This window comes from Nicrophorus vespilloides, unplaced genomic scaffold, assembly GCF_001412225.1.
Source record: "Nicrophorus vespilloides isolate i.1.1-1 unplaced genomic scaffold, Nicve_v1.0, whole genome shotgun sequence".
NCBI classification, from domain to species: domain Eukaryota; kingdom Metazoa; phylum Arthropoda; class Insecta; order Coleoptera; family Silphidae; genus Nicrophorus; species Nicrophorus vespilloides.
Genome location: NW_017096512.1, coordinates 416,241 through 433,031, shown reverse-complemented (window position 1 = coordinate 433,031; position 16,791 = coordinate 416,241). Strand labels below are relative to the sequence as shown.

At 30.6% G+C, this 16,791-nt stretch overlaps 1 protein-coding gene across 1 annotated transcript; it reads right to left on the bottom strand.

The window, feature by feature from the left end:
* Positions 1-6,518: 6,518 nt before the first annotated feature.
* On the bottom strand, positions 6,519-16,538 carry LOC108557258 (putative fatty acyl-CoA reductase CG5065). The gene is made up of 8 exons (XM_017913699.1): positions 16,231-16,538; positions 9,735-9,966; positions 8,467-8,864; positions 8,298-8,407; positions 7,367-7,559; positions 7,065-7,301; positions 6,747-7,004; positions 6,519-6,684 (listed from the first exon to the last, which is right to left on the bottom strand). The coding sequence occupies exons 2-8, from the start codon at positions 9,945-9,947 to the stop codon at positions 6,588-6,590; spliced, it is 1,506 nt and encodes a 501-aa protein (XP_017769188.1). The 5' UTR covers positions 9,948-9,966; positions 16,231-16,538; the 3' UTR covers positions 6,519-6,587.
* Positions 16,539-16,791: the final 253 nt, after the last annotated feature.

Below are 16,791 nucleotides of genomic sequence, written 5' to 3'. Positions count from 1 at the left end.
CGTTAAAAATAACAAATCTGATGGTTGATTTAACAATTCTGTGCGATCGAATCAGAAAAATATATAAAGCAAGTTAAAAATAATAATATCGACCATTTTCAATTTAAGTACACCAAAAAAAGAAGTGGGTGTTCTTCTATAATAACGGATTCAAATTTGACGATAATTAAATTAAATCAACATTTCTTCACGATGAAAAGAACTGGAAAGCAAAAAAAAAGTAACAATATGCACTGTACATTTCAATCCAATTCGATCTGTTGTCAAGGATGAACCGTTGAGTACACTAATTTGATGTTAAACATCAAGTTTATATGTTTCTGTAAGAAACCGAATCAATGTTTCAGCTTAAAAATTGCTGAAAAAAAGATACAAATCTTTAATAAATTAAGCAAAAAAAAATATTCAATCAATCAAATTGATATAAAACAAAAAGAAAAGTTGGCAGTGGAATAAAAACTAATTCTAAAAAGGAAAAAAAAAATTTGGAAAATCTTGACTTGAATCGATTCCAATTAGTTTTCAAGGATCAATCGTTAATTTCAGCTGAAAGGATCTTCACGAGTTTTTCTTGAAGCACAATTGCGCAACGCTGACGTTTTTTATTTTGAATTAAAAACAGAAGCGTTCTTTATTGGATTTAAGTCAAGATTTTTGCATTTCCATTGGCCAAAGGAAAATAATTAAATAAATGAGAGAGAATAAGTAAAAGTCGTCAACCAACAATTTTTTACGACTTAATCTAAAGAACCAGTAACCAAAAAACAAAACTACAATTTAAGTATCTATTAATTAAGTTCAACTGAAACCATCTTCACGGGTTGCTGGTATCGAAAATGGTGTAATCTTCGAGTTGCTGGAAAGAGCAAGATAAAATTTCTTCATATGAAATGGTCAAAAAAAAAGTACAAAGTATAAGAAAATTGCAAGATATTGGTGTTAAAAATACCGGTTTTTTCGAATTCGATCGAAAAATTGTTGAATCGAACTATGGTTGAAACGCAACGCGAAGAGTTATTAGAAATTCTCGAGTAAAATAATAAAAATCATATGTCTAACTGCACAATTCATGTTTTGAAAATATTCGTCATGGGAATATTTTGGTTCATCTGAGAGAGATGAGATGTGGACGGAGGCGATGCGCAATAAGAAAACAAAAAAAAACAAAACAAAATCATCGTTTGCAAAGTCTTATTAAGAAGGCGATGCGCAATAAGAAAACAATAATAAAAACAAAATCATTGTTCGTAAACTCTTAATACTAAGCATTAAAGAAACGGGAATAAAACCGCCGTAATAAGCAAAAAAATAATGAATAGTTAATAAGTAAAATTCAAAGAAAAAGCTGTGAATTATATTGCGCGAAGGAAATGGAAGTTGATTGAAAAAAAGTAAGATTAAAAGCAAAATAAATAATTAATTATTTAAGACGATTAAATCATTGAAGCCGTGAAAATTGAATATGATCTGGTTAAGATAATACAAATTATTTAAAAAAAAATAAATAATGGAAGGTATGTGAAGGGTTGCGTTTGGGAACGTTAAGTGGAAAGAAATCTGGTTGCCTCTGGTTCGGCTTCATTTGTTTGTAACCAATCTGAGGCGACCAATTGAAAATAAAAGAATAACAATTTGTGTTTCCAAAAGAAAGATAATGGAAATTGTTTGTCCGAGGTTTAGAAAAACGCAACTGGTGGAAAGGTTACGAGGAAGAATTCACTTCTGCACATAAACAAATACATACGAAAAAAACAACAACAACAAACTAAAGTACAAACTAAAGTAAAAACGATCTGTAAATTGATATTTTGCGTCTTGGTTGCGATTGTTTTGATTTGTACGCGGTTGCTCTTCGCGTCGCCCACGAGGAATGTTAGATTTTGTCGGGTGGTTTGAAAGCGGACGCTCTTGCAGCGAGTGATTTTTGCTGCTTCTAAGTGTCTATTTATCTCATATTTAATGGATATATTGGAATGAAGGATTACAACCGAATAGGCACTCGGCTCGGACGTCGCTGAGACCTTGAAAATAACAAAGAAAGCTAAAAAATATTCTTCAAAACCATCGAAGATAACAGGAATGCATCTCTGTCACAACAATAATAACAACAACAACAATATTTTTCAGTGGATTTGGGGTTTCAGCAACGGCCGAGCTTTCATGTATACTTATTTGTATTCATATTAATATATATATAATAATAACCACCACCACGGTTAGATAATACAAGTTTCTCTATCCTATAATTGTGTAATCGAATATAAGATATGTGTTTTCCAATAAATTTTATCTTTCTGTGTCTAGGCCGTTCGCGCTATATACAAACTATGTGTTTAGGGTGTTTTACATAATTATATAATTGTGTGTATCGATATATATATAAATGTGTGTAGAAGAGTACGTTTTGGCGCATCATTTAATGCCAATTTTTCGGATTATTGTTCTTAGGAGAATTGTCTATTAAATAATATGTGTTAACAATATATATATATATCTCTTACATTAATTAACAAGTTTTGTCAACATTGGAAATGAATATTGTAATAACGTTAAGCACATTTACTTATTAAGGTTAATTGATTTAAATATAATTATTGAACCTGCAGCAATAGCTGGGTTTAGTTAGCTTAGGCACAAATCGAGACAGAAGAGCGTCCGTTTTACATTGGAAAAATCACAGGCGGCGCAGCTGGAAAAGCCTCCTCGCTTTGTCCGGTCATTTCCGAGATTCCCTCTCGCATTATAGTCGACGTATTTACAACAAAAAAAAAATGAAAGAATGAATTGTATTTTTCGATGTTGCGTGTTATATTATACTACTACGAATAACTTAGTTGTAATTTGAAGTATTCTTATTAGGACTTAAACTATGTGAATTCATTGTGCCAAACAAACAAAAAAAAAGATGATGTGTCGGAACAAACGAAAGTAAACCAAAAGCAACAACAACAACAAACAGACACACACACACTTCCGCGAGAATCCAACCGAAACTCAGCTAGGAATTAGGGTAAAAGTGCTTTTCGATTGATCGATTCAAAATCGGCGCTCGAAGAGTTACCGCTAAGTAAAAAAAAAAGTAAATGAATAAGAAAGAGAACAAAAATAAGTAAATAAATCGATTGTCTAAGAAGAAGAGAGAAGAAAAAAAAAAGTGTAATAAGTATAAAAATTGTATATGATAAGCGGATTGAATAGAAAAAGAAGGGCTCAAATGTAAATAAAATAACTATAAACGAAGAAAACATTCACGAATACTGATAAAGGTGATAAAGGTATAAAAAAAATAAGTTAAAATGATTGATCTCAAAAAACAAAGAGTAAAGGTAAATTTAAAGAACAAACAAAAAAAAAAGATATTTTTCCAAAAATTCGTACTATTAAGAAAGGGAAATTGAACGAAATGTAACTTCCAGCTGAGTATATTAATAATATTCAAAATATATTTGAATCGAGCGGAGCTAATAACAACAACAACAACAACATCAGCAACAACTACAGCAGCAGCGACGTTTAGATCTTTAAACATTTGTTTTCTTTGTTATTCTCGGTGTCTATTGGATTCATTCAAATACACACACACATACACAGCAGCTACGCAACTTTTCTTCTTCGTATATTGATGGTTCTGAATGTATTAGCATTTCGAACATATTTAAGAATCTCTATGGTAAATGTGTATTAAAAAAAAAATCATTTAAAAAAAAAACAACTATGTATTGCAATTCTTGGTGTCCTAATGAATATATATCGAAACGAAAAAAAAAAAAAACTACTGTAAAAGAAAATAATAATAATTTTGGATTGGAATGTTTAAATGATGTCGGACGACGTGTTTCTTCCTGTATTCCGAGGAGTTCTGCGGAGTTTCGCTTTGGGACGTGCGGACTGTTGGTTGAAATGCTGTATCACTGGACATAACATCGTAATTAAAGCCTTGCCAATTGTTCTCTCGACATCTTGAACGTTCGCGCGTCTCTGCGTGATTTTGCAGGATTCTGCACGATGGGGGAGATTATCGTCGTGTATTATGTATGTAATACTGGAATGAAGTTTACAATTAAATGCTGGTAATCTGAAAACTTTGTTTTTTTTTTCCAAAAACCTAATTGAAATTTTCCTTCTCAAAATATCCTCATTATTTAATTGAAGTGTACCGTGGTTTAGAACAAAAACAATCTCGTAAAGTCTTAATCTGATTGAAACTGAATGGGATTGTAAATGATCATGTACGTATCATCGAACGTATATTAAATTGACAAGTAAGCCTAAAATGTAAATATTACAATATTAATGAATTGATTTAATTATGATTTAAACTATTTAAAACTGAGTGGACTCAAATTGTACGTATCATCGAAGGTATTGTAACGTGGTCAAGTTGACACACTGAAAGCAACGCTCCATGGTGTAATGATGTTTCCAGAATTTCGAGGAGACCTGATCGAACAGTGAAGAGAGACGGTTTAGGTCTCCAGTAAAGGAGATATATACATATATTTGGTGCGTGTCCAGAACTGTGAAGTCAACAGTTAAGGAGCTCGATAGAGAAGAAGTGTGCTGATCTGAAGAAGTAGATGTTGGAGTTCTTCCAACCATTAAGTTTGGGTACTATTGAGAACAATGAGCTATAAGACCAATATGCAAAATAGACAAATCCCACGAAAGGCAGTAACCGTTTGCAACGTTTCTTCGTATTTTCAACTGACAACCAAACTGCAGAATAGACAGATCCCACGGAGAACAGTAACCTGAAGCGAAGCGTCTTCTCAAAACAGTGCCTTACTCCTCAAAATCTTACCCCGTCCGTATTAATAAGAATTAACTTTGTAAGTACAATAAGTATTTAGAAGTAGTCTCAGTAAAACCTTTAAAGATGAACATTGTTTTATAAGAATAACAAATAAAGTTATGTAAAACCAAACGAATTTCATTAAATTCCCAACAACTGAGACTTCACAACGACAAGAGAAGAAGATATCCCACAGTGTTCAAAAAACCATCCCTGGGACACGAAACTGAAGAAGCAGAAGTTTAAGTTCTTCCTCTCTAGAAAAGGAAGTGGCGCCCAGAATTTTCCCACGTCGGAACTCACGCCCAGTCGGCAGAGAAGATTAATTATAATTTATAATTTAAGCATACTTTTTTCAAGAAATTCGTTTTTTGTTATTATGAAAACGTTTTATGAAAAATATAATAGAATTTATGAAATTGTAAATGAATGTGAGTTCTGAGTACGTTAAGTGAACACTGAGTGTATTAGTAACATTAAGCTTTTATTTCTAGAAATTCTTAAATACTTTCATAATAATGATTTTCCTAAATAAAAAGGAATTTATAATTTGGTGTCAAAAACAAAGTGTACGTAGCATCGAACGTAAATTAAACAAGTATAGATAAATGCATACACAGTATATTAGTAACATTATTGTTATTTTCCAAGAAATTCTTTATATTTTCCAATACGAGTGTAAAAAGAAATGTAAGTATAATCAAACGTATATCAAGTTTTCTATTATTATGAGAACATTCTTTCAATATTTTGAATCAAAAACTTAATTTGTAAATGTTTGTAAAAGCAATATGAGTTTTGAAATACGTGAATTATTTCATTATAGAAATCGTTCTTTAAATTTTTTGAAATATCAAACTAGTGTAAAAATACAATGTACTACTTATTATCGACCTAGTATTGAACTGATAAATGGATACTTTGTATTAGTAACTTCAGGATCTTTTCAAGAAATTCTTTATTTATTTCAGTATTAGTATAAAAACAAAGAGTACGTGTTATTTAACGTAAACTGTACTAGTACAAGGTGGCGTAAAAGTAAAGTTACTCGAGCTGTGTTAGCGGTTGCTCTATCCTGTTGAAACCAACAATGATCGAGACCCAATGCAGCAACTTGGATCTTCTTGCATTACATGTGGATTCTCTGTACCCCAGAAATGCAAATTTTGTTTGTTAACATAACCACTTAAGTGGAAGTGGGCTTCTTTGCTCATTCACGTTGCGTTAAAACAACAGTCTGAAAATTTGTCTAATAAGCAGTAACAATAAATCCAAGTTCTTGAGGTGTGTAACGCTCCATGGCTTGTTGACAACTAATTCGCTATATATCTACATCATAATGTCGTGTCCCAGGGATGGAATTCTGGACACAGTGGAATATTATAAATGTCAAAGCACAGTGACATTTGGAACCATCTGCACAAATAGCAGCCAATTCAAATTATGATATTACTTTTGCACCACCTTGTATAAATAAATGAATACAGAATATATTGGTATTTACTTCATTGAGAGTGTAAAAAAAAAGTGTACGTATCATTAAAGTAGTATACGTTAAGTGAACGTTGAGTGTATTAGAAATGTAAAGTTCAAATCAAAAAAATCGTTAATTGTTTAGGAAATTGTTATGAAAACATAAGGAGGAAACAAACGACTTATATCACAAACAACCATAGAAAATATTTATTTATAAAATTAAAAAGAAATTAATAAACAAACAAAAAAACATTAGAAAAAAAAACATACTTCTACGATCTAACAATAAAGAAAAGGAAACAACTGAGTACGAGTTAAACTACGAATTCAACAATGGTCCAACGAGCTTCGTATACAGAAGGTAGATGATACCCATGAAGAACAACGTCTTGACCACTTTGTCCACAATGTACATACTGAAAGGTAATTAAATGTCGATGAGAATACGTTAATTTTATTAGGAAGAAAGTGTACTTACACCATCATGTGTCGCTTGGCGGCCGGAATCGACTCATCGCTCTCCTTCAGAATGTAAAGTCTTGCCGCTCTTACGCAATCCGCGAAGTAATCGTGGTAGTTGATGCCATCACCGTGCAAGACGTAAATCTGATTCTCTCTAGGATTCAGCTTCTCCCTGGCGGCTAGTGAACAATCATTATTGAAATCCCACTGGTTGTTCGCGTAGTACTCGAACATCTCGAAGCCCTTCAGAATCCTCTTGTGGATTTTCCATAGACTAAAATGAAAGTGCTTATCAGAAAAGCGACTTGCATGAAATTGATGCAATACTACTTACACAGGTTTGTAACCCAAACACACGAGGATCAAATCCAAGAATAAGGCTGGTATTAAGTGGAAGAAGAGTACGCAGATGTTGTGAATTATGCGGCTCTTTTTCATGGATCCACCCGGATACCAAACGACGCCGTTCAATGGAACTCTTGTGTTTATTACGTCTCTGCCTATATCTATGATCTCTTCCCATGTGATTTTGTATTCAGCAGAACTGGTTAGATTATACACGTTTCTTTCCCTGCAAAGCGAAATTGTTAATACAATAATTACTTTCGATTAGAATGGTTTTCAATTAGAACTTACTTGTATAAAACGTAGTCGTTGGATGCGCAGAGCACGGCGTTTACGGCGATGTCCACCGGTAGATAATCCGCGTAGCTGCTTCCATTGCAGTACATCGTCCTTATGACTCCTTTTCCAGCTCCAATTAGTAAACCTGTCGGTCCATTTATATTGTCCGTCCATCCTGGTAATGGATCTTTCCATATAGGAATTACTATAACAAATTAGAACACCATTCATAAATATTCTAACAAATCCGTCATAATGACAGTTGACGTTTATTCTACGAATTTAATACGTTACTAAGGATATAAACATATTTTCTTCAGTTCAACTTTTGATTTTGTTTTGTTTTACTATATGTCAACTGTCATAACAGTGATATATTTTGTTTAATTGTTTCTTCAAATATTACATAATACATGTAAATCATGATATAAATAATTAATATTGTATCAAATCTGTGAACTGTCATTAAATTTTACAAAAACTAGAATATTTTCAGGATATTTCATTCGTTGCAAAGAATATATTATATATTCAATTGTTTATTTCTTCAAATATTAGATAATCAATAGTACTTGTAAATCTGCCAACTGACATTCAAACTTATCAAATTTTACAAAAACTAGAATATTTTCAGAGCATTTCATACGTTGAAAAGAATATAAATATTATTTCTGAATGGGAATGAATAAGATACAATCAACTTGATATTTTCATAGATGACAGTTGAAAGATTTGTTAAAATATTAAATCTGTCAACTGTCATAATAATGTCATATTATTTCTCAGTTGTCATACTAACTTATTTTTCAAAAAATATATTATATATATATATATATATATATATATCGTATAATACATTGAATAGATATAAAATATAATACAAATATAGTTGCAAGATGATGTAAATGTATGTTCTTAACGAATACAAAACTGAATAACTTACCAACAGAAGGCCGCAGTAAAATCAGAGGGAGTTTATCTAATTGTTCATTGACTAGACCTTCGCCTAAAGCTTTGGTAAACGCATAAGTATTCGGTATATCACCCAATATTCTGAAAAGAAATCAATTAACAAATTGTATCTTCGATTTGCGTGCAGATATAATCCATACTTGTGTGTAATAGATTCAACCACATCTTCGTCCATCCATTCAACAGTCTTGATAACATTATGAGGACACGCTGGAGGCGGATACGGCTTCTCGAACAGCACCCTCTCGTGCAGATGGCAGTACGCGGTGGAGACGTGCGCGTGCAGCTGCAAATTCTTAATCTCCGCCGACAGCTCGAGCATCAGTTTCGTCCCTCTGGTATTCAACAGTACGGCCTTCTTCAGCGGATCATCGAATCGCACCGTCGCAGCGCAATGGTAAACGATGTTCACCTCGTTGATGATGGTCTGTCTGTCTTCATCGGAAAGCCCGAGCCCTAAAGCTCCGACGTCTCCAGCCAAAGCCACAACCTTCTTCAGAACTCCCTCCCCTTTCAGTTTCTTCAGCGTATCGTACAACTAAAGATACAAACAAAGAATAAAACAATTAAAAAAAAAATATAAGATTTCATCATCAGGTCTGTTTACTGTTTCGACGAGATGAGGCGAGCGAAGAGAAAGTTAATAAATAAAAACGAAATTTCTTCATAGATTCGACAAAGAAATCGAGATCGAAACACACATTTCAATTGAGTAAAAAAAGCGTTTACCGTGTCATCACAAACAATGGTAATTGTGTATTACGGACAATGCGAATATGTTCCTAGTATTTAGACCACAAAAATAGCGTTTTCCATTTTCTTTTCTATCATCTAAATTTCGTTTTAAATGAGAAGAAATTGAGGAGCCGAGCAGAGCGGTGAACATGCGACCAAAAAAAGAAAATAGAAATCTGGCCGTGCGGAGAGAAAGAGATATTTAGGCCAATAGAATTTAGTAAATAATAATTTACGAAATTCGACCTCGAGTATGTAAGAAAGTTATTCTTTTGGCCTTCCAAAATTTCTGCAACGAAAGATGCGAAGAAATTCTTTCATTTCCAGCCGAAAGTTTTCGACATTTTTCCATCTCCTCGCCAGGCGCGTTTCATACTAATTTGAACTGCTATATGAGCACCGACTTTCACTTAGTAACGGTATATTGAATTAGAGAGATTCTTTTTTTTCATATACATTTCGCCTTTTTTTATTAGATATGCTCAGCAGATTCTCAGCTACGAAATAATATTAACTAACAACAAAAAAATGAAACAAGTTGAGTGTGTGTGTAACACATTTCCTGGTTTTAATTTCTTTTTGTTCTCATTCTCCTCAGACCATTAATAAAGAAATGGAATATTCTTTTCATATCCGTTTTTTTGCAATTAGATTATAGATTTAGGTTACTTACGGGATTGCTGAAGACGTCCTTCAGACGTTCGTTCGGATCCTTCCCTTTCTTCGTCCTTATCAGCAAGTAGATCCTGTGTACTTCGGTGCAACATCTCAGCAACTTCTCCACCAAGACTTTGCCCATAAAACCCGTTCCTCCAGTGATGAAAACCGTCTTTCCTTTGAACAACTCTGCGATCCTGTCAGGATACTCCTCGATCGGTTTATCCATATCTACCTTCGATTGGTATCTGCAAGAATGAAAATAAAAACTTATTATTGCCGCTAAAGAGTTTCGGAAATAAACAGATGTGACACATTTACCAGATTGCCTGTCATTAACAGGTAATAACAATTTCCTTGCAACAATAACACCTTGTTTTTGTTTCCGCTGCAAAACAATTTTATACAGTTTATATTTTATTATTGTTTTATAATTTTACAATTTCTTTGCTATAGTTTCTTTTAAAACCAGTAAATGCTAATGTTTCAATTAAGAATTTTACCCAAACAAATAGAGAAAGGATTGTTACAACTTATTTTCTTTTTATTTAATATATACAAAATTAAATCTGAATAAAGAAAACTTTAAACAAAAATCTTGATTATTACATAAAACTATAACAAAATCAAATGTATTTAATAGATTTAACTATATAGACAATTAATTATTTAATGCTCTAATTAAATAATTAATCTAAAGTTTTGAAAAATCACAAAACAAAACATAAATTTAAAGGTGTGAAAAATAAAAAAGTTTAATTAACGAATAAATATAAAATATATACTTAATGTTGTGAATAAATCACAAATTTGTTATTTTTCTATTCTAACTAATAACTTTGTTAAATAATTATCAAAATGTTCAGTTTCTTTAAATCGTAAAACTTAACAATTTGCAATAAATGTTTAATAATTATATATCTTTCTATAACATTTTTAAAACTTTATTAAATAATTCTATAAATGTTTAGTTAAAAAATGTTGATTGATTATAATAAATCACAAAATGCTTATATTTCTTCAAATTTTGTTTAAAGTACGAAAAAATAACTTCTTTTCTTTAATATTTAGTGTAGAAATTGTGAAATTTTGATTGAAGATAAATCATTTTTCAATAAACTGATTAAAATAGTTCATTTCACTTATTAATTAATCTCAATGTTCTCAAATACTTGAACAATCAAGGAAATAATTAAGTTTATGCAATAAATCGCATTTTGAAACGGAGAAACGGAGAAAATGTAGTCACGATAATTGATTGGTTTCAGATTCACCTCGCTCAGGGTAAATAGAATTACAATGCACTTTGTATTTCGCGGAAACGAACTTTCCATGCAAACAGTAATTCAAAAAAAAAAAAAGATTGCACCAAGGATTCGTAAAGTCCAGAAGCAAAAAAATAAGATCAATTAAACACAAAATTAACACACATTCACGATTAATTGTTGTCAATTAATATTTCCAGATTGATGAACAAATTGTAATGAATAAATAATAAATTACGCTCTCAGGCAAGACAAGACTACTCACGGTCCCATTGTGAATTCTTCGTAGGACTACCAGAAAGGAAGACCAACGTTCGCTCTCTGCACTCACACTTTACTAATGCTAAGAGCTCATGTTTTCGGCGCTTTCTGGCCGAAAAGGAAAAGTTTGTTTTTTTTTTAGGTAATATGATAATGGAATGGAACGAGAACGCTTTGCTGACTGCGGAATCCGTGGGCCCGCGATCGCTGGAATCCAATTTCCTGACCAACATCCCGTCCTCGTCAGCATTACATGATTAAACGTATTTGTCCAACAAGTGCAAACACAAATATTGTTGTTAATTTCGTATATATGTGAATACTTCAAGTTTATGTAAATAAATTTTATGAATTCGAGTATCTATAACTGCGTTTCTCAACCTTTCAGCAGTTTCCTGCTTTTGACACAATGTGACAGCTGTCATTTCGGGACCCATAATTTTACATTGTTTTTGCTATAGTTTCTTTTAAAACCAGTAAATGCTAATGTTTCAATTAAGAATATGTTAAATAAATCTTAACTTTTTTATAAACCCGGTTTTCAAATTTTACCCAAAAAATAGACACAATGACGCTTTTGACACAATGTGACAGCTGTCATTTCGGAACCCATTAAAAATTTATCTTGACTCAATTTTAGGTTATTATTAAATGATTCGTTTATTATGTAATTATAAAAAAAACATTATACTAGTAAAAAAAACTGAAATATCTCTTTTATTTTCTTAAACACAAACATTCTGGGTAAATCTTAATTAAAGATATTTTTACAAAAGAATTTCTAAAAGAAGACTATGATGAAAACATCTTTCTTTTGTTTAATTTTAGAAAATAATAATTTCTCTTTTGAGTAATAATAATTCTTCAAAGTTGAAAGAAATAAAAAAATATATATATAAATTAATCCGTAAATGGAAAGTACATTTTGTCAGAGAAATTATAAGTGGATTGGCTGAATGTAATGTAATTATTATTATTTTAATTCACTTCATTAAGATTTTCAAAGGGAAATAAAATGACATAAGAATTTTTTTTTTTAATAATTAAAATTATTTCATTAAAAAATTAGAAATTTAAAAAATTGGTACTTAAAATTTTTCGTCCAAAAAAATCTTTTTACAACGACATTAATGTAATAATTGTAGTTTTATCTATTTGGCTATAAATCGCGTTCAAAGTTGAAAAAAGATATGTTTTCACTTTTTATTGATTTTCTCGAAAACTGTAATAGATAGAATCAATCCAGAAGATGTATATAAAATCTGGATGTTTGGGAAATGTTGTGGGTATTCATACATTACTATGATTTCATCCATTAAAAGCAATGTTTTCACTTTTTATCGATTTTCTCGAAAACTGTAATAGATAGAATCGATCCAGAAAATGTATATACAAGCTGGATGTTTGGGAAATGTTGTCGGTATTCATATGATTTCATCTATTTATCTGTAAATCGTATTCAAAGTTGAAAAATGAAAAGTTTTCGCTCGAAAATCCATAGTTATCACATTTCATTGATTTGCTTGGAAACTATAATAGATAGATAGATCTAGAAGATAAATATAAAAGCTGTAAATTTGAGAAATGTTGTAAGTATTCATACATTACTGTGGTTTCATGTATTTAACTGTAAATCGTGTTCAAAGTTGAAAAAAGAAAAATTATCGCTCGAAAATCCAGTGTTTTCACATTTCATTGATTTTCTTGAAAACTGTAATAGATAAAATCGATCCAGAAGATCTATATGAAAGCTGTATGTTTGGGAAATGTTGTAGGTATTCATACATTACTGTGGTTTCATCTATTTAACTATAAATCGTGTTCAAAGTTGAAAAATTATCGCTCTAAAAGATTTTCTCGAAAACTGTAATAGATGGAATCGATCCAAAAGATGTATATAAACTATGGTTTCGTCATTTACAGCCAGTAAATCGCGTTCAAAGTTGAAAAAAATGAAAAATTTAAGAATTTTCACATTTTATTGATTTTCTTGGAAACTACTCGTAAGCCCTTATATTGTATACAAAATTTGAAGAAAAGAACAATATATAGAGCAAACAGAAGTATACAAAACATTTGTAAAACGTAATTTAATGACAATCATTACTAATTGTTTTTATCAAGACTCACTACGATGCAAATCGACATTAAAATGTCGTCATTTCAAACTTCAATTAATTATAAAAATATTAATTATTAACAAACATTGAAATCATGTTGATTAAGTAAATGCACTTTACAACAGTAATTATTTCCATAAATGTATTTTCTCGAATATATTCGTTTTTCATTTTCATTTTTCGTTAAATATTTTTGAAATTTAAATTTACAATATGTTATTGTAACTCGTAATAGTTGAAATAAGGTCTTTGACCGATCGTGCATTGAATAAATATATAATGGCAATTGTTTTCCTTTCATTATTGTACTTTGTTTTGTTTCTCTGTGCTCTAGATGCGTTGCATCGTTAATGTACGCAAAATAGATGCAAATAGGTACAACTTGCAAACCTATATTTAAAACTGGAAACAAACCGGCGAGGTTTATTTTATTTCAATAATTATATATTACTACAAACTATTACATAGTCTTTTGAACACGATAATTTAAAAAAAATACATTTTTATTCCAATTATATATATTTTTTTGTTTTTGTACATGTAATTATAATTTATGATCTATTTGAAGTTAATTGATTACACTTTATAATAAAATCTAGTATGAAAACAAATCATCTTTAATTACAGAAAACGTTGAACAATTTTCATTCTTTGATTAATGTTCTGTTGCAATTTGCAGTAACGATATAAAAAAATGTTTGCCAATTAACAATGTCGCTATAAATTGAAATTATAATAGAATTTCATGTTACACTGTTCACTTTTATTACAACTTTTCGTCTCTCGCAATTTGAATTAGTGTGTATTTTGTTGAAACTTATATAACACGTTTTTACATTTTTTATAATTAGGTTTTCTTGGTAGAAAACAGACAATTTTCAGCAATCATTTTTTGTTGTTGTAGAAAATTAACTCGAAAAATTCTAAGTTTCTAGAGAATCTTAAATCGCGTTATATCGAAACCGCGTTGTCTAAATACAGTGTTACACAAGTGTTAACTGTATATAACATATTTTCAATTCAAACGACAAGTTGCATCAATAAAAATCACATCTGAGTTGAACTGATGACAACTGTCACAATAATTTGACAGAACGTTATGTGTTTTATTTTTTAACTATGCAATACAATTATAAAACCAACAACTCGTTATGTCATATTTGACAAGTAGTTGTCAATTATCTTGTAACTATGTAAGATAAGTGCACTCGTATTCAATCATTCAATTGTAGAAAATTCACTCGAAAAAATCAAAATTTCCAGAGATTCTTTTAAACGCGTTATATCAAAACCGCGTTGTCTAAGTACCGTGTTAGACGAGTGTTAACTGCATATAACATATTTTCAAACGACAAATAGTCTCATCCATTTTTTTTTACCATTATTTCAACGATAATTGAAACAAGAAGCTAAATTTACCTAATATCTTACATAGTGCGGATAATCGGTTCCGCCGGACTGTTAGAAACCGGATTAATCGAGGAACTAAATACATATAAATCGCATTAAAAGAGACTTGAAAGGGAAAAAACATGATCATTTATGTACAAACAAAAATGTGTATTTTTTTTTTTAAATTTTATCAATTAAAATATAGTTTGTTTTAAAATTTTCAAACCGTGTTATTGTAAATACGGACTGATCAAAACCGCACTATGCGAGGTATCGATATATATTTTGAATCACTGAGTAGATGACATTTATATTGGACAGCTGTCACTTTTATATAGTTATTCATTTATTTATTAAGATTATTTAGTAATTGTTAAATAAATGAACAGAAATTAAAAAATAAATATAAAAATTGACCTTTCATGTTATTTTTGGTTCATATTTTTTTTAAATGTTTTCGTGATTCGAACTGAAGAGCTTTGTGTCGGTTTTTAAAGAAACAATAGACGAACGTGCTTCAAATTCATTTTTAATCTGTATTTAATCATTTCCATAATATTGAATGTATTTCATTATATAAAACAGAGAGGGCGTTTTCAATATTAATATATGACAGTTGTCAGCTTAGTTTAAAAGATTCACATATTTATTTTCTTATTATTTTATTTGTGCAACTATTTGAGCAAATTGTAAGTATTGTAACTATAAATTTTCGCAATCTATATCTTCTTACATAACGAGTAATTTAGAAAATGCTTGAATGGGTTCCAATGAAAAAGTAATTAGTAGAACGTAGACAATTTGCTTAGGTAACACGTCAAAATACCACACGTTCTTAGAATACCAATATTTGTATACACTTATATAACACAAAATAGTTAAGCAATTGTCACAATAATGGGTGATAAATACCTTTTTGTTGATTAAAAACTAAAGAATGGCACTGAATAGAATATATGCAACGTTTAACCTGCACGCATTCACAAAATGCACAAGACTAAAATTGAACGTGGTGGATGGCCAGTTAATAAAAACTTTCCAATTATTTATAACGCATTTTTTTTTCAAATTTTTGAGAGAGCGATGCAAAAAAAAGATCATATAACAAAGATCAGATAGAATTTTATGTTAGTGACATTTCAAAGCGACATAATTTAAAATTGGGAACTAATACGTGGTGTGGCAATAACCATGCACGCAACAACGACTTCTGCAACATATTATTTTCATCGAGTGCTATTAGACTTAAGTGCAGGCTAATTATTAAGGATAATAAAGAGGTGCTTGCGAAAGTTCACGCTTAACACTGCATTCATATTATCATCATCACATTCTTTTTAAAATACCAAAAAAAAAAACGAAAATATTTGTTGTGAAATTTCAGAAAAAAAAATTAATAAATCAATATTATTTAATATCAATTCTAATTGTACAAAAACAATATTAAAGTTGTTGTTTTTTTCTGTTTACTCACCTTTCCTTTTCTTAAATAAGTGCCTCTTCTTGATCAGAAGTAAAAGATGTCAATTATAGTGTGCAACTAACAAAAAGGAACACAAATCACTATGTCCAAATCGAAACAAACGGTCCAAAAAAAAAAGAATAATAATAATGCTACCGGAACAAATCGAATATTATGAAATATAATGTGGATTTTTTTTATTATTATTATTGTTGACTTGATTTTCTTTTTATATTAGACTGCGGAACTGGTTTGCACACCTACAAAATGCAGTTCAAATGCTGCACTGGAAGCGGTGGAAATTGTTAGCGTAATAACAGTTTTTCAACGAATTACTTTCATTTTTATTCCGTAGTGGGGCAGACGTAGAAACGCACACATATACACACAGAGACGTACATAAACACGGCCAGACCGATCTGGTATCATTATTATTATTCGGGTACCTTGAGTCACCTTCGCAACATCTCATTAGTTTTAATGTTTTAATTGCATTTGACTTTCTACGAAACAAAAACGTTGTCGGACATGGCCCGAAAAGTGCATGGGAACTTGCCGAAAAAATTTAGTCGA

Bases quoted from the DNA above. Each gene is read 5' to 3' on its own strand.
- LOC108557258 (XM_017913699.1), bottom strand. From the start codon at position 9,947: ATGGATAAACCGATCGAGGAGTATCCTGACAGGATCGCAGAGTTGTTC. The intron at 8,408-8,466 runs GTATGGATTATA...ATTTCTTTTCAG, and splicing joins GTTGAATCTATTACACACAA to AATATTGGGTGATATACCGA. The intron at 7,005-7,064 runs GTAAGTAGTATT...CTTTCATTTTAG, and splicing joins TGTTTGGGTTACAAACCTGT to TCTATGGAAAATCCACAAGA.